Source organism: Anoplopoma fimbria, unplaced genomic scaffold (assembly GCF_027596085.1).
Source record: "Anoplopoma fimbria isolate UVic2021 breed Golden Eagle Sablefish unplaced genomic scaffold, Afim_UVic_2022 Un_contig_8310_pilon_pilon, whole genome shotgun sequence".
NCBI lineage: Eukaryota > Metazoa > Chordata > Actinopteri > Perciformes > Anoplopomatidae > Anoplopoma > Anoplopoma fimbria.
This window is the reverse complement of record NW_026553117.1, coordinates 985-19,932: the sequence shown is the minus strand read 5'-3', so window position 1 is coordinate 19,932 and position 18,948 is coordinate 985. Positions and strand designations below refer to the sequence as shown.

Here is an 18,948-nt window from a genome sequence, read left to right as displayed (position 1 = left end):
TGAGTTGTACTGTGATGAACAACACCTACTTTTGTAAACCTGGGCCAAATACCAGGAATAGATGTTGTGTGTCTTTAAAGAAATGTATAGATTTACCGCACGTGCGCATCTCATTTTAACCTGAGTGAATGGTAGCTTGATCCGGTTTTAGACTTTTTGAGGAATATACTATTATATACTGGTGTGAAAAGAAAATATGGCTCATGGTGTCGCTGTTGACTGACAGATAACAAGCTCTCACCACTCCACCCACTACTGCTACATAGATATCAGCTGCGGATTTTACAGAGAAACTGCTACATTTCCGGACATATTTCACCGTGTGCATTGCTGGGATCTGTTGGATTATTTGGTGTTTTTCACATTTTTTATTTTCTCTGAACTGGAAAGTATACATTTTTCATTTTAAGTGGCCTTTTTGCGCCAGGATGGGAGACAAAGGATATCCAGCGCAAGGCCCGATCTTCTGCTTAGCTTTGTTCATTGTAACGCTGCACCTCGTTCATGGAGACCTGAGTTATACTATCCCAGAAGAGATGAAACGCGAGGCTGTTATTGGAAATGTAGCCAAAGATCTCGGTCTCGATCTGAGGACCTTATCTTCCCGAAAGGCCCGCGTTGATTTTGAGGGGACTCGTAAACGGTACTGTGATATTAATCTGAGTACCGGAGATTTGATCACATCGGAGAGAATTGACAGAGAAAGCCTTTGTGGAAAGAAACCCTCGTGTGTCGTGAAAGTAGATCTGGTGTTAGAAAATCCTCTCGAGCTTCATCGTGTAAGTCTCCATATTCAAGATGTTAACGACAACTCGCCAAAATTCAAAAAGCAATTAATTGAAATGGAAATAAGAGAGTCGGCTGACAAAGGTAACCGCTTCTCTATCGAGGAGGCTCATGACGCAGATATAGGTCAAAATGCTGTTCAAAGGTACAACCTGCAGAAGAACGATAACTTTATTCTCGCTGTTGACAGCAACAAGGTTGAACTCGTGCTGGAGAATACACTTGATAGAGAGAAACAGAAAGACATTAATTTGCTTCTCACAGCTTTAGATGGAGGCTCTCCTCAGAGATCAGGTACTGTAGTCATACACGTCACTGTACTGGATGCTAATGATAACGCCCCAGTGTTTAGCCAGGCCGTTTATAAAGCCAGTCTGCCTGAAAACTCTCCTCCAGATACCATAGTGATTAATGTTAGTGCTACTGACGCAGATGAAGGAGTGAATGGAGATGTGACGTATGATTTAAGTCATGTGTCTGAAGATGATATAAATGCATTTTCTATCGATCCAAAAACTGGAGAAATTAAAGTAACTGGTGTGATTGACTTTGAAGAAAGGAGTTCTTTTGAAATGAGAGTGAATCTAAAGATGGTTTAGGACTAACCTCTTATGCCAAAGTTATAATAGATGTTACTGATATTAATGATAATGTTCCAGTGATATATCTGCAATCACTCACCAATCCCATACCTGAGAACGTGTCACCTGGTACAGAGGTGGGCATCATCAACGTGCAGGACAGAGACTCTGAGACTAACAGACAGGTCCGCTGCTCCATTCAGCAAAACGTCCCCTTTAAGTTGGTTCCTTCTATTAAAAACTATTATTCTCTGGTGACCACAGGACAACTGGACCGTGAACTAGTGTCTGATTACAACATTACAATCACTGCCACTGACGAGGGCTCTCCACCTCTGTCCTCCTCTAAAACTGTTCAGTTATCTGTAGCAGACATCAACGACAACCCACCTGTGTTTGAGGAACAGTCCTACAGCGCTTATGTGACTGAAAATAACAAACCTGGCTCCACTTTATGTTCCGTTACTGCTCGAGACCCCGACTGGAGACAAAACGGTACAGTGATTTATTCTCTGTTAGCTGGTGAGGTGAACGGTGCCCCGGTGTCCTCCTACCTATCTGTTAACGGAGACACGGGGGTGATCCACGCTGTGAGGTCGTTTGATTATGAACAGTTCAGGAGTTTTAAAGTCCACGTGATGGCCAGAGACAACGGTTCTCCTCCGCTCAGCAGCAACGTGACCGTCAGTGTCTTCGTATCGGACGTGAATGACAACTCTCCTCAGATACTGTACCCCGCCCCGGAGGGCAACTCCTTCATGACCGAGCTGGTCCCCAAAGCTGCACACGGAGGCTCTCTGGTGTCCAAAGTGATAGCGGTGGACGCGGACTCCGGACAGAACGCCTGGCTGTCCTATCATATAGTCAAATCCACTGATCCGGGACTTTTCACTATTGGTCTCCACAGCGGAGAGATCAGGACACAGCGGGACATTTCTGAATCTGACAGCATGAAACAGAACCTCATTGTGTCAGTGAAAGATAACGGACAGCCCTCTCTCTCTGCCACCTGTTCCATGTATTTACTTATTTCTGATAACTTGGCTGAGGTGCCAGAACTGAAGGATATTTCTTACGACGAGAAGAACTCCAAACTGACCTCTTATCTGATCATCGCGCTGGTGTCTGTGTCCACCTTCTTCCTGACCTTCATCATCATCATCCTCGGTGTGAGGTTTTGTCACAGGAGAAAGCCCAGACTGTTGTTTGATGGAGCAGTTGCCATCCCCAGCGCTTACCTCCCTCCTAATTACGCAGATGTTGACGGCACAGGAACTTTACGCAGCACTTACAACTATGACGCCTACCTGACAACAGGCTCTAGAACCAGTGACTTTAAGTTCGTGTCCTCTTACAATGACAACACACTGCCTGCTGACCAGACTCTGAGGAAAAGTCCATCAGACTTTGCTGATGCGTTTCGCGATTGTGATGATTCCCCTGAGGTAGGAACACATTCTATATTTAAGTAATCAATCTGAAGAAATTTTAATTTTGTGTATCGATTCTTTCTTCCCTTTCATTGCTCCTTTGCTCTCTAGTTTTGCTAAAATGTCCTTATGTTGCCTTCAGTATTAAGCAACGTCTGTTTGCTGACTTTATTTATCTTCCAAGGAATTGTGTTTTAATTCCGTCCACACTACTCTGTCCATGGTGCTGAACACTATTTGATCATAAGATGCATTTTCATGACTAATACAACTTTCGTTTATTCTGAAGTTACTTTCTTTTTCCTGAGTTTCATTTCAACGAATTTACTTTGCCATTGCATTTTCTAAATTATTTACGGATTCCACCTCGTACTGGTTTTATTGGAACATGCCGTTGCTTTCATGTGATATATTTGTTTGAAGTTCTTCACAATTCAAACTTAGATGCGTCTAATTACTGGTTAATGGTTTTTGAAGACGTTGTTAGTTCCATATACATATAAAAGGTGAGCTTTTCTGGCCTATCTGCTTGGGAAGTAGTTATTGTATATGCTGTGGTCTTTGGTGATGTGGACATTGCCAAAAACATGCGTTCTCCATATTTATATTAAATGAATATTGTGCTCTATTTTTACATAATATGGTTTATTTTTTCCAAACCTTTGCATTATTGTTAATTTATGTGTTATTTATTTTTGGTATATACTAATATATGTTGTTGTCCAATTGCAAACTTATATACAACACAAATTTAATGAACTTAATTAGTTGTACTGACAATCAGAGATGGTGGTGTTTTAAAATCATAATTATACTGGAGGGATCAGTTTTAAAATCAAAGGTCAGGTCTTACTTCTTTAGGGCATATTTTATGCCACCTTTTTATCTACAAATTTAACATTATTGTCTCTAAAAATAGAACAAACCAAAGTGCCAGCAAGAAAAGGGAATTTATAAAATTGCCTCTCCATGGAAATGTTTGGAAATCTGATTTATTTCTGACCAAGAATCTCACAGAACTCGTTATATATTTTACCGTCAAACTCCCATCATGTCTTTTTGATACATTTAACTCCTCCAACATAATCCTTTCAATGCCAGTATGTTATTTTGTGGACTGTGTAAGAGCTGTTTGTCACCCTCTCTGAAAATGTGCCAAAAATGAACAATAGCATCATGTTTAAAGTTCTACTCAAAAAAGATAAAAATATTTCCTCTGTTACTGATGTTTACTACAACAACAATACAAGTATTAAAATACAATCATGTTGCTCATCAGGGTGGAAACACATTCATACAAAACCTTATTTTGGAGATAAATACAGTGGGGCAAAAAAGTATTTAGTCAGCCACCAATTGTGCAAGTTCTCCCACTTAAAAAGATGAGAGAGGCCTGTAATTTTCATCATAGGTATACCTAAACTATGAGAGACAAAATGAGAAAAAATTTCCTGAAAATCACACTTTCAACTTTCTTCTATGGGGTTGAGATCTGGAGACTGGCTAGGCCACTCCAGGACCTTGAAATGCTTCTTACGAAGCCACTCCTTCATTGCCCGGGCGGTGTGTTTGGGATCATTGTCATGCTGAAAGACCCAGCCACGTTTCATCTTCAATGCCCTTGCTGATGGAAGGAGGTTTTCACTCAAAATCTCACGATACATGGCCCCATTCATTCTTTCCTTTACACGGATCAGTCGTCCTGGTCCCCTTGCAGAGTACAGCCCCAAAGCATGATGTTTCCACCCCCATGCTTCACAGTAGGTATGGTGTTCTTTGGATGCAACTCGGCATTCTTTCTCCTCCAAACACGACGAGTTGAGTTTTTACCAAAAAGTTCTATTTTGGTTTCATCTGACCATATGACATTCTCCCAATCCTCTTCTGGATCATCCAAATGCTCTCTAGCAAACTTCAGACGGGCCTGGACATGTACTGGCTTAAGCAGGGGGACACGTCTGGCACTGCAGGATTTGAGTCCCTGGTGGCGTAGTGTGTTACTGATGGTAGCCTTTGTTACTTTGGTCCCAGCTCTCTGCAGGTCATTCACTAGGTCCCCCCGTGTGGTTCTGGGATTTTTGTTCACCGTTCTTGTGATCATTTTGGCCCCACGGGGTGAGATCTTGCGTGGAGCCCCAGATCGAGGGAGATTATCAGTGGTCTTGTATGTCTTCCATTTTCTAATAATTGCTCCCACAGTTGATTTCTTCACACCAAGCTGCTTACCTATTGCAGATTCAGTCTTCCTAGCCTGGTGCAGGTCTACAATTTTGTTTCTGGTGTCCTTTGACAGCTCTTTGGTCTTGGCCATAGTGGAGTTTGGAGTGTGACTGTTTGAGGTTGTGGACAGGTGTCTTTTATACTGATAACAAGTTCAAACAGGTGCCATTAATACAGGTAACAGTGGAGGACAGAGGAGCCTCTTAAAGAAGAAGTTACAGGTCTGTGAGAGCCAGAAATCTTGCTTGTTTGTAGGTGACCAAATACTTATTTTACCGAGGAATTTACCAATTAATTCATTAAAAATCCTACAATGTGATTTCCTGGATTCTTTCCCCCCCATTCTGTCTCTCATAGTTGAAGTGTACCTATGATGAAAATTACAGGCCTCTCATCTTTTTAAGTGGGAGAACTTGCACAATTGGTGGCTGACTAAATACTTTTTTGCCCCACTGTACGTGACCATTGTCTTTTGTCATCCAAGTTTTCAGAAATATTTCAGGATACTAATGCAAGTAGAACTTTGTGTCATTATTAAGTTCAACTCTGTTGGTAACTTTTGAAGGCACACGAGACTTCAAATGTTTTTCCAGTAGGTTTAATCCCATCGGTTATCATGCATGAATTGTTTTTGCCAATTATGCTTTCAATCTGAACAATATAAAAAGAGAGTGTGTGAGCATATAATATCAGAAGATATTTAATAAAAATATATCAAAATTTGATCTAAAATGAACGTGTCCTCCGTCTGTCGGTATGTGTTCTGTCAATGTTTGACATGCCAAGGATTCTTTCAAAGCATTGGATTGTTTTGGCGACACAGTTTGAATAGTTTTATGTTGATCCCAACGTATTTTTTGATTATTATTATTATTATTTACATCACAAGAGGGCAAAGCAGTCCTGCATCAAGGCATGCCATTCCTAAAATGGCAAAGCTATTGTTGTTGTTGTTGTTGTTGTTGTTGTTGTTGTTGTTGTTTAGAATCACAACGTTATCTGAACAAAGCTCCATATTAATCGTTTAAAAAAAATCCTCCATCGTCTTGTCATACCCAGACAAATACTCATGGTGTCAGTGTGTACCAGTAAACGAGAGGACACGATCATTCTCCACCCTTCTGTGTCATCGAATATAAAGCCTGCGTCTACTATTGTACAGCAGTTGACGATAACGCTTCGTGATACTACCGCAGTGTGAAGATTGTTTCTATTGAAGTAAATCACAGCTCCATTTCTGAATATCTGGACATAGTTTGCGGCAGTATAGGTCTTTTTTGCAGTGGCAATGGGATACAGAACATTTGCGCTGCTTTCCGGCCTTGCTTTTATATTTCTTGTCCTCCACCCTGTCTATGGAGACGTGAGCTACTCTATGCCGGAGGAGATGAAACGTGGATCTGTTATTGGAAATATCGCAAAGGATCTGGGACTTGATTTGGGCAGACTGTCCGCTCGCAAGGCCCGTATCGATACGGAAGATAACAGTGTTAAGTACTGCGGTATAAATCTCAACACCGGAGACTTGATTGTACAAGAAAGGATTGACAGAGAGGGGCTTTGTGCGAAAAAGGCATCATGTGTTCTGAAACAGGAAATCGTTTTGGAAAACCCTTTAGAACTGCATCGTATTAGTATCCGTGTTCAAGATATCAACGACAATTCACCTCAATTTAAAGAGGAGTCACTTAAATTTGAAATACGCGAATCGGCGGACAAAGGTGCGCGGTTTCTTCTTGGAGAAGCACATGACGGAGACATTGGAGAAAATTCTGTTCAGAGCTACTCACTTCAGCAGAATGACCATTTCAAATTAAATGTTAACACGAAATCTGGCGGAAGGAAATATGGTGAATTGGTCTTAGACAAAGAATTGGACAGAGAGGACAACAAAGAGATTATGTTATTGCTTACCGCATTCGATGGAGGCTCTCCTCAGAGATCAGGTACTGTAGTCATACACGTCACTGTACTGGATGCTAATGATAACGCCCCAGTGTTTAGCCAGGCCGTTTATGAAGCCAGTCTGTCTGAAAACTCTCCTCTGGATACATTGGTGATCACAGTGAGTGCTACTGATGCAGACGAAGGGTTAAATAGCGAAATTACATACGGATTTGACCATGTTTCAGATAAAAATAGCAACGTGTTTTCTTTACACTCTAATTCGGGAGAGGTGAGAGTAGCTGAAATAATTGATTACGAGAAAGTGACATCCTATGAAATGCAGATCAGCGCAAAAGATGGTCTGGGATTAGTTTCCTACGCAACGTTGATCATTGAGATAACTGATGTAAATGATAATGCTCCAGTGATATTTCTGAAATCACTGACCAATCCCATACCTGAGAACGTGTCACCTGGTACAGAGGTGGGCATCATCAACGTGCAGGACAGAGACTCTGAGACTAACAGACAGGTCCGCTGCTCCATTCAGCAAAACGTCCCCTTTAAGTTGGTTCCTTCTATTAAAAACTATTATTCTCTGGTGACCACAGGACAACTGGACCGTGAACTAGTGTCTGATTACAACATTACCATCACTGCCACTGACGAGGGCTCTCCACCTCTGTCCTCCTCTAAAACTGTTCAGTTATCTGTAGCAGACATCAACGACAACCCACCTGTGTTTGAGGAACAGTCCTACAGCGCTTATGTGACTGAAAATAACAAACCTGGCTCCACTTTATGTTCCGTTACTGCTCGAGACCCCGACTGGAGACAAAACGGTACAGTGATTTATTCTCTGTTAGCTGGTGAGGTGAACGGTGCCCCGGTGTCCTCCTACCTATCTGTTAACGGAGACACGGGGGTGATCCACGCTGTGAGGTCGTTTGATTATGAACAGTTCAGGAGTTTTAAAGTCCACGTGATGGCCAGAGACAACGGTTCTCCTCCGCTCAGCAGCAACGTGACCGTCAGTGTCTTCGTATCGGACGTGAATGACAACTCTCCTCAGATACTGTACCCCGCCCCGGAGGGCAACTCCTTCATGACCGAGCTGGTCCCCAAAGCTGCACACGGAGGCTCTCTGGTGTCCAAAGTGATAGCGGTGGACGCGGACTCCGGACAGAACGCCTGGCTGTCCTATCATATAGTCAAATCCACTGATCCGGGACTTTTCACTATTGGTCTCCACAGCGGAGAGATCAGGACACAGCGGGACATTTCTGAATCTGACAGCATGAAACAGAACCTCATTGTGTCAGTGAAAGATAACGGACAGCCCTCTCTCTCTGCCACCTGTTCCATGTATTTACTTATTTCTGATAACTTGGCTGAGGTGCCAGAACTGAAGGATATTTCTTACGACGAGAAGAACTCCAAACTGACCTCTTATCTGATCATCGCGCTGGTGTCTGTGTCCACCTTTTTCCTGACCTTCATCATCATCATCCTCGGTGTGAGGTTTTGTCACAGGAGAAAGCCCAGACTGTTGTTTGATGGAGCAGTTGCCATCCCCAGCGCTTACCTCCCTCCTAATTACGCAGATGTTGACGGCACAGGAACTTTACGCAGCACTTACAACTATGACGCCTACCTGACAACAGGTTCTAGAACCAGTGACTTTAAGTTCGTGTCCTCTTACAATGACAACACACTGCCTGCTGACCAGACTCTGAGGAAAAGTCCTTCAGACTTTGTTGACCCGTTCGATGATTTAGAGCCGGCTGTAGAGGTAGGAACATGTTAAAGTACTTTACTATTTACAATGCATTGTTGGCTTGTTTGTTGACTCTTGTTATTGTCTTTACGTCTGCAGCATGTGTTTATACTTTTGACCTTCATTGTGCAGTTATTTTAGTGGATTTTTACCATAAAGGATGGAAGTATTTTGGTTGTTGCTCGCCGTTCATGTTTTATTATATTATTATATTCCTTTATTGATCCCCATGGGGGAAATTCATGTGTTGCAGCAGCTCAACTACACAGACACAGACAATAAATACACATACTATACAACTACACAGACACAGAGAGAGCTGCTGCGACAGGCTGCCGACCTCTGGCGCCATTTTAGGTAATATTATGTTATATTATGACATAAAATCTTTGCATATTTGTACATGTCCTCACTCAGAACTATGGGACTCCTCACTTGCAGTATATTTTACGTTTTCTTCTTTCAATATTCGTTCTTGCTCACGGGTGCCAATTATCTTCAATTGCTCAAAGATACAATTTAAAATGTGTATTTGAACAAATAGTTTAAATATATAATTCAGTCTGTTTCATAAAGTTGCGAATCAAGAATTATTTTAAATGATAATGATTCGCCATGTAGAAAAACTGAACTATTTGCGATCAATGAGTAACTCAAACCGATCTTTGCCACAATAACACCTGGGCCTCATGGACAAACTACAGTTATAAGAAACATTTTATCAGAATTAATTGAAGCGGTCCCAAAACAATTCCTACAACTGAAATTATAAGAAACATTTTATCATAAATACGTAGTTATAATTAAAGATGTGCCCAAACTATTTCTAATCAATCATTTCTCGTATTCTCTCATGAGTATTTACGTTTACATTGTTGGCTGTAAAACATGTTTTCGATATAAACCACTATCAGCCATCAGCAAGGGATAAAAATTATAGATCATATTTCTGAGTCAGCCGAGAGACACTTGACGACCTGTTCAAGTGTAGCGTGAACTCACGTTAGTACAGTCTATAACTCTGACCAGGAGAATAAATAAACAGCGTTTAATAAGTTTGTGCCATCAACTCTGCCAAATCTCAAGGGAACTGTTCGTGGTGCTGAAACGTTACTCAGGCTCTCATTTCAGCCCCATCTGGAGATGCCCTCTTCTCCTCCTCCATGCTCTCTGAATTGCGTTGTCTAGTTTACGTGACTCCCCAGCTCATACTCTTTTCATGGAGCGCTCAACAACAGCTTATACAATAATATGTTGTGTGTTGAAATTATAGTTTAGCTGGCCTTCTCTGTAGGTGGCTAAAACTATAATGTTTTCTTTTTTTTGTATCTTTTAAAGAACTTTTAGAAATCTAAAGAGAAAGTAACAAGCTATTTTAAACCATAATTCATTTAGCTGAGTTGTACTGTGATGAACAACACCTACTTTTGTAAACCTGGGCCAAATACAAGGAATAGATGTCGTGTGTCTTTAAATAAATGTATAGATTTACCGCACGTGCGCATCTTATTTTAACCTGAGTGAATGGTAGCTTAATCCGGTTTAAGACTTTTTGAGGAATATACTATTATATACTGGTGTGAAGAGAAAATATGACTCATGGTGTCGCTGTTGACTGACAGATAACAAGCTCTCACCACTCCACCCACTACTGCTACATAGATATCAGCTGCGGATTTTACAGAGAAACTGCTACATTTCCGGACGTATTTCACCGTGTGCATTGCTGGGATCTGTTGGATTATTTGGTGTTTTTCACATTTTTTATTTTCTCTGAACTGGAAAGTATACATTTTACATCTTAAGTGGCCTTTTTGCGCCAGGATGGGAGACAAAGGATATCCAGCGCAAGGCCCGATCTTCTGCTTAGCTTTGTTCATTGTAACGCTGCACCTCGTTCATGGAGACCTGAGTTATACTATCCCAGAAGAGATGAAACGCGAGGCTGTTATTGGAAATGTAGCCAAAGATCTCGGTCTCGATCTGAGGACCTTATCTTCCCGAAAGGCCCGCGTTGATTTTGAGGGGACTCGTAAACGGTACTGTGATATTAATCTGAGTACCGGAGATTTGATCACATCGGAGAGAATTGACAGAGAAAGCCTTTGTGGAAAGAAACCCTCGTGTGTTGTGAATGTAGATCTGGTGTTAGAAAATCCTCTGGAGCTTCATCGTGTAAGTCTCCATATTCAAGATGTAAACGACAACTCGCCGCAATTCAAAGATAAATTGATTGAAATGGAAATAAGCGAGTCAGCTGACAAAGGTAACCGCTTCTCTATCGAGGAGGCTCATGACGCAGATATAGGTCAAAATGCTGTTCAAAGGTACAACCTGCAGAAGAATGATAACTTTATTCTCGCTGTTGACAGCAACAAGGTTGAACTCGTGCTTGAGAATACACTTGATAGAGAAAAACAGAAAGACATTAATTTGCTCCTAACAGCTTTAGATGGAGGCTCTCCTCAGAGATCAGGTACTGTAGTCATTCACGTCACTGTACTGGATGCTAATGATAACGCCCCAGTGTTTAGCCAGGCCGTTTATAAAGCCAGTCTGCCTGAAAACTCTCCTCCAGATACCATAGTGATTAATGTTAGTGCTACTGACGCAGATGAAGGAGTGAATGGAGATGTGACGTATGACTTTGGTCACGTTTCTGATGACGATGTAAATGTATTTTCCATTGATCCAAAAACTGGAGAAATTAAAGTAACTGGTGTGATTGACTTTGAAGAAAGGAGCTCTTTTGAAATGAGAGTCCAAGGTAAAGATGGTTTAGGACTAACCTCTTATGCCAAAGTTATAATAGATGTTACTGATATTAATGATAATGTTCCGGTGATATATCTGAAATCTCTCACCAATCCCATACCTGAGAACGTGTCACCTGGTACAGAGGTGGGCATCATCAACGTGCAGGACAGAGACTCTGAGACTAACAGACAGGTCCGCTGCTCCATTCAGCAAAACGTCCCTTTTAAGTTGGTTCCTTCTATTAAAAACTATTATTCTCTGGTGACCACAGGACAACTGGACCGTGAACTAGTGTCTGATTACAACATTACAATCACTGCCACTGACGAGGGCTCTCCACCTCTGTCCTCCTCTAAAACTGTTCAGTTATCTGTAGCAGACATCAACGACAACCCACCTGTGTTTGAGGAACAGTCCTACAGCGCTTATGTGACTGAAAATAACAAACCTGGCTCCACTTTATGTTCCGTTACTGCTCGAGACCCCGACTGGAGACAAAACGGTACAGTGATTTATTCTCTGTTAGCTGGTGAGGTGAACGGTGCCCCGGTGTCCTCCTACCTATCTGTTAACGGAGACACGGGGGTGATCCACGCTGTGAGGTCGTTTGATTATGAACAGTTCAGGAGTTTTAAAGTCCACGTGATGGCCAGAGACAACGGTTCTCCTCCGCTCAGCAGCAACGTGACCGTCAGTGTCTTCGTATCGGACGTGAATGACAACTCTCCTCAGATACTGTACCCCGCCCCGGAGGGCAACTCCTTCATGACCGAGCTGGTCCCCAAAGCTGCACACGGAGGCTCTCTGGTGTCCAAAGTGATAGCGGTGGACGCGGACTCCGGACAGAACGCCTGGCTGTCCTATCATATAGTCAAATCCACTGATCCGGGACTTTTCACTATTGGTCTCCACAGCGGAGAGATCAGGACACAGCGGGACATTTCTGAATCTGACAGCATGAAACAGAACCTCATTGTGTCAGTGAAAGATAACGGACAGCCCTCTCTCTCTGCCACCTGTTCCATGTATTTACTTATTTCTGATAACTTGGCTGAGGTGCCAGAACTGAAGGATATTTCTTACGACGAGAAGAACTCCAAACTGACCTCTTATCTGATCATCGCGCTGGTGTCTGTGTCCACCTTTTCCTGACCTTCATCATCATCATCCTCGGTGTGAGGTTTTGTCACAGGAGAAAGCCCAGACTGTTGTTTGATGGAGCAGTTGCCATCCCCAGCGCTTACCTCCCTCCTAATTACGCAGATGTTGACGGCACAGGAACTTTACGCAGCACTTACAACTATGACGCCTACCTGACAACAGGCTCTAGAACCAGTGACTTTAAGTTCGTGTCCTCTTACAATGACAACACACTGCCTGCTGACCAGACTCTGAGGAAAAGTCCTTCAGACTTTGCTGAAGTATTCGGTCATTCAGAGGAGTCCCTAGAGGTAGGCCCCAACATTTCATATTTCACTGATTCATGATTTTTCCTTTTTATATAACTTGCCCACTACAGCCTACTATTTTTCCTGACATTTGAGGTCCAACAGAAGCACTGTTTAGTACCATTTCACAATTGCTATTTCTTTACTATATGTTTCCAGATTAATCCAAAGAAGTTACATGAATAATGTTTCAAAGGAAGTTTTGTTGATAAACCTTGGCAGTCTATATCTGCTTGCTGGAGGTTGATCTGGTAAATCACCGGATGTTTGTGAATGAAATTAAGTTAATTAGTTTGCTTGGCCTAATCTGCATTATGATGGTTTTAGTACTGAAGGAGTAATTTTTTCAAAGTATTTCAGACTTCATGGAATGTCACAATACTGATTGTTTTAGCGCAACAATTGTGTTGTTTTATTTGGTCATTTAAAAACAAAAAACAGTCATTATTGGCTCCACTGGATTTAGAGCTGTACTTAAGAAAAATCTTGAAGAATATTCAGATATAACTTCCAATGAGAACAAAGCATTGCAGGTGTTGATTGCGTGTTAAAGCTTAACACGTGTCACTGATATTCAACAATGTCTATGTTGAAATGTGACATATTTCACTATATTAATGCCTTTGTAAACATGCAGTTTCAAAACAGTCAACTTATCAAACAGTATGTATGTAATGAACCTGGGGTGCTTCATGCATCAAAGTTTGGAAAATATTGATCATGTCTTTAGAAACATAGTGTGTATTACAAGTTGGACTCCACTCTGTTTCTATATTGTAAAATATTTGAAAACAATATAAATGCAAATAGAAAAGTACGACACAAATGGCAAGTTTGATTACAATGGCGTTACATATAGAATTTGGCATTTGATGATGACCATACCATTGAATAGTAGGTTTTAGTTGTGGTTGCATAAAAGTTCAGACCTTAGTGTTCAACTATGTTAAGAAAGCAATATTTTGCATGGTGGCTTTGAAACGTGTTCGGTTGAAACTTTCTCATATTTTCACGTGGTGTTCTGTATGTTTGTGTCCATATTGGCTGTTGAGGAAAGGTGAACTACAGGTGAACTATCCAACATCATGCTTCGAACATAGTTAACCATAAGACTGGAGTGCATTTGTACTGTCATTGTAATATTTTTGTCTTTTATTTTCACCTTTCAAACAAGTGGGATGATAATGGCCTCAGTGGTATATTCTTTCACTGAATACTTTATCAAGTGATTGGGTGAATTTAGAAATGACAGACTGCTGTTAAAAACTTTAGAACAACATAAATTCATTAATATTTGTTGGACAACACATTTTAGTTGAGACACGTTTGCAATTGACTTTTTTTCATTTTGAAAATAGCAGAGTCATACAATAAGCTCTTGCCTTGGTGCTCAATAAGGAGCAACATGACTGTCATTTATAAATGAAATGCCTGGGTGACTGAATTGCACCGTGCTGTCACACTGATGTTTTTGTGCCAATGTTACACCACTATGCCATCTATTTGTAAGATTTTCATAAGCTCTCTACCTAGCAACATTGAACATACCCTAAATTTTGATTGGATAGTAAACAGGATCAAGTTTATTTATTTATTTTTTTTTTTAAGGTGCCATCTTTAACAAGTTCAAATACATGTCTATATATCCTTTGGCTAGTTCATTTTCACCCAGTATAATATTACATAGGGATTTTAAGTTGTAGCTTATATTTGATTTTTGTATGTTTTATGTGCTTTACAAATGCAGAATATTTTTAATTAAAAGTCGGCTTTAATCAAATATCTTTAATAGAAATTGAAAAGAAAATCCACTTATTAGAAAATTTGAAAACAATATTTCCCCTCCAGAAATGTTGAGTATATCTGTCTGTGTTTCACTTTTAGCAACCCTTTGTCATTTCTTTGCCCCTGCTTGTGATGTTAAATTGAGTCATGCTGGTTTCTAATCTGCAGAAAAAAATATTTTTACTTACTGAATACTGTGCTTTGTGTGTCATTGTTGCCTAACAAGACTGTGTAAGGTGTTGTTCTATGTTGCAATTTTCTACTGCATTGTTTAATGCAGTTAATCAGAATCTCTGTGGACACATTATTTCTTTGAACTAAGTTATGATGGGTTACTTAATCCAATACAGCAATTGGTACTGTGTAGTAGTGAATTTTGCAGTTTTACATATAGGAATGGTTGATTTGTTTTACAGACAGCTTCTCAAGCATACAATGCAGAAAACATATTAGTCAATAGATATAACTGGAGCCTCTAAAGTTATGACACTCACATGCAATGGGCAAGCCTATCACACCTGTCTCATGTTCATTTATAGTAGTAAATATACCTGTTACACAATCTGACATTGCAGTTATAATAAACCTTAATAATGACTGAAAGGCAGTATGTTTTCTCTTGATAAAGCCAGTGAAATTGTGATATATTTTTTTTAAGTTTGCAGTGCTATCACTGATTGAAACTCTTGGTGTCACTGTGCACCAACAAAGCCCGAAAGTGTCCACAGATGCATCCATTCGTTTCCACCATTGCAAAGCGTTATTGTGGTGCGGTGTGTCTGTCGGATAAGGGGTGACACAAAAGGACTTGGTGAACGAAATTCGGATAGTTAACGACAACGAGGAGTACATCCGTCCTTGATCATTTTTACGTAATTGTCCAGGGAAGGAGGACCGCCCGGTCGATCATGGGACATACGGTGAACAGAGGATTTTCTACGAATCGCTTTTGTGTTTTCCTTTTCATCAGCTTGCATTTCGCATATGGAGATGTGAGCTACTCTGTTGCAGAGGAGATGAAACGAGGGTCTCTGATTGGAAATATAGCCAAAGATATCGGCCTCGGGATTGCCACACTTTCCTCGCGTAAAGCTCGCATTGACACGGACAGAAATGACAAGCGGTATTGTGATATTAATCTGAACACCGGGGATTTGATTATTGCTGACAGGGTCGACAGGGAAGGTCTTTGCGGTAAGAAGGCGACGTGCGTTTTGAAAGAGGAGCTTGTTTTGGAAAACCCTTTGGAGCTTCATCGTATCAATATTCATGTGCAAGATATAAACGACAACGCCCCACAGTTTAGTGAGGACTTGATTTCATTTGAAATAAGAGAATCAGCAGACAAAGGAGCTAGATTCTTACTCACTGAAGCCCATGATGCAGATATTGGTACAAATACTGTACAGCGCTACGATTTACAAAATAATGAGCATTTTACGATTAATGTAGATACAGGGGGCAGTGGACGGAAACACCCCGAATTGGTTTTGGTAAAAGAATTAGACCGAGAGCAAGAGAGAGAACTAAAATTAGTGCTGACGGCTCTAGATGGAGGCTCTCCTCAGAGATCAGGTACTGCAATTATTCACGTGACTGTACTGGATGCTAATGATAACGCCCCAGTGTTTAGCCAGGCCGTTTATGAAGCCAGTCTGCCTGAAAACGCACCTTCAGGTACAGTAGTTATTACAGTGAGCGCATCTGATGCAGACGCGGGACCCAATGGTGATATTACGTACAATTTTGATCATATTTCTGATGACCATGTCTCGTTGTTCTCACTTGACCATAAGACAGGAGACATACGAGTAGTCGGCTCTATTGATTATGAGACTGAGACTTCCATTGAATTGCGCATAAGAGCAAAAGATGGACCAGGTCTTACCTCTTATTGTACAGTGATTATGGATATAACAGATGTCAATGACAACCCCCCTGCTATCGCTTTGAAATCATTGACTAACCCCATACCTGAGAACGTGTCACCTGGTACAGAGGTGGGCATCATCAACGTGCAGGACAGAGACTCTGAGACTAACAGACAGGTCCGCTGCTCCATTCAGCAAAACGTCCCTTTTAAGTTGGTTCCTTCTATTAAAAACTATTATTCTCTGGTGACCACAGGACAACTGGACCGTGAACTAGTGTCTGATTACAACATTACAATCACTGCCACTGACGAGGGCTCTCCACCTCTGTCCTCCTCTAAAACTGTTCAGTTATCTGTAGCAGACATCAACGACAACCCACCTGTGTTTGAGGAACAGTCCTACAGCGCTTATGTGACTGAAAATAACAAACCTGGCTCCACTTTATGTTCCGTTACTGCTCGAGACCCCGACTGGAGACAAAACGGTACAGTGATTTATTCTCTGTTAGCTGGTGAGGTGAACGGTGCCCCGGTGTCCTCCTACCTATCTGTTAACGGAGACACGGGGGTGATCCACGCTGTGAGGTCGTTTGATTATGAACAGTTCAGGAGTTTTAAAGTCCACGTGATGGCCAGAGACAACGGTTCTCCTCCGCTCAGCAGCAACGTGACCGTCAGTGTCTTCGTATCGGACGTGAATGACAACTCTCCTCAGATACTGTACCCCGCCCCGGAGGGCAACTCCTTCATGACCGAGCTGGTCCCCAAAGCTGCACACGGAGGCTCTCTGGTGTCCAAAGTGATAGCGGTGGACGCGGACTCCGGACAGAACGCCTGGCTGTCCTATCATATAGTCAAATCCACTGATCCGGGACTTTTCACTATTGGTCTCCACAGCGGAGAGATCAGGACACAGCGGGACATTTCTGAATCTGACAGCATGAAACAGAACCTCATTGTGTCAGTGAAAGATAACGGACAGCCCTCTCTCTCTGCCACCTGTTCCATGTATTTACTTATTTCTGATAACTTGGCTGAGGTGCCAGAACTGAAGGATATTTCTTACGACGAGAAGAACTCCAAACTGACCTCTTATCTGATCATCGCGCTGGTGTCTGTGTCCACCTTCTTCCTGACCTTCATCATCATCATCCTCGGTGTGAGGTTTTGTCACAGGAGAAAGCCCAGACTGTTGTTTGATGGAGCAGTTGCCATCCCCAGCGCTTACCTCCCTCCTAATTACGCAGATGTTGACGGCACAGGAACTTTACGCAGCACTTACAACTATGACGCCTACCTGACAACAGGTTCTAGAACCAGTGACTTTAAGTTCGTGTCCTCTTACAATGACAACACACTGCCTGCTGACCAGACTCTGAGGAAAAGTCCTTCAGACTTTGCTGAAGTATTTGGAGATTGTGATGCTTCCCCAGAGGTAAGAGCATCAAACATTTGATCCATTATTTTATTAGGAAAGAAGAGCTTCTCTATTCTTCAGACTTGTGATGCTACTGAAATTATCACTTGTTTGTTTTTTTTAAATAACAATAAATCATTCCCCTTCAGCGGTAAGAAGTTAGGTACACGTTGGGCATTTCGTTTGGAAAAAGGGGACAGCATGTTGTGTTATGATTGTGTCCATCTTAGACGTTTCAGTAAGAGTTATGCATTTTGTGCTCACTGTATAGTAGTGGTCATTTGTTGTCTTTATAGTTATGTTGGTACTTGAACACACTTAAATAATTGATTGTGTTTCAGCTATTAATATCTTGGCACATTTGTTCATTCTTTATTTACTCAATACTTCTAAAAGGTTAAGGTTTTGCCACCATCTTTACATGAATCACAGATCAGTCAAATATTACTTTTTTTACGATTGAAAACTCTTAAACGTTTTCTTGCTTTTGGTTTCTCATTTGGTCTTGCTATCTTTTGTTGTTGTTGTAGTAGGTAAGACTGATCAGATTGACTCTTTCTTTTAATATGACTTAAGTGATACCTTAATCATATTATGACCTTACTTGGAATTATAGTTCTTGTACATCGTATTTTCCTTCTTCCTCTACCATTTAAAAAATAAATGTATTTAACCTTTTTTAAACCAGATAAGTCAATTTAGAACCAGTTCTCATTTACAATGACGACCTGGCCAATCAGGCAGCAACAGGAGGCAAGTCGTTACAAAATTAATAAAACATAGATGCATCTCACAATCTCATACATAAATTACAGCGTAGTAATAATAATACCATAAAACTGCATGCGCATCAGATGTCAGGAGTCTTACCTTGTAACGAATCTGCTGTCTTATATTAATGTATATATTTGATAGCATCTTCATATTTACTTTTCCTATATCCTGTTATCTACTCTAATTAATTGCTGCGAATTTGAATGAGTTTTT

The 18,948-nt window shown here is 41.2% G+C and overlaps 2 protein-coding genes and 1 pseudogene across 2 annotated transcripts; all 3 read left to right on the top strand.

The window, feature by feature from the left end:
- The first annotated feature begins 428 nt into the window (after positions 1-428).
- On the top strand, positions 429-8,711 carry LOC129116336 (protocadherin Fat 1-like). Its single transcript, XM_054627265.1, is given in 4 exon segments — positions 429-1,365; positions 1,368-2,835; positions 2,940-2,950; positions 6,301-8,711. Coding segments are annotated over 4 exon segments (4,827 nt in total).
- A 1,794-nt stretch (positions 8,712-10,505) lies between these two features.
- Positions 10,506-12,974, top strand: LOC129116335 (putative protocadherin beta-18; annotated as a pseudogene).
- Positions 12,975-15,579: 2,605 nt separating this feature from the next.
- LOC129116340 (protocadherin beta-16-like) lies at positions 15,580-17,979 on the top strand (the record flags this gene model as incomplete). The annotated part of the gene is made up of 1 exon (XM_054627267.1): positions 15,580-17,979. A coding segment is annotated over exon 1 (2,400 nt), but the record flags the coding sequence as incomplete, so codon positions are not given.
- Between the last annotated feature and the right edge of the window lie 969 nt (positions 17,980-18,948).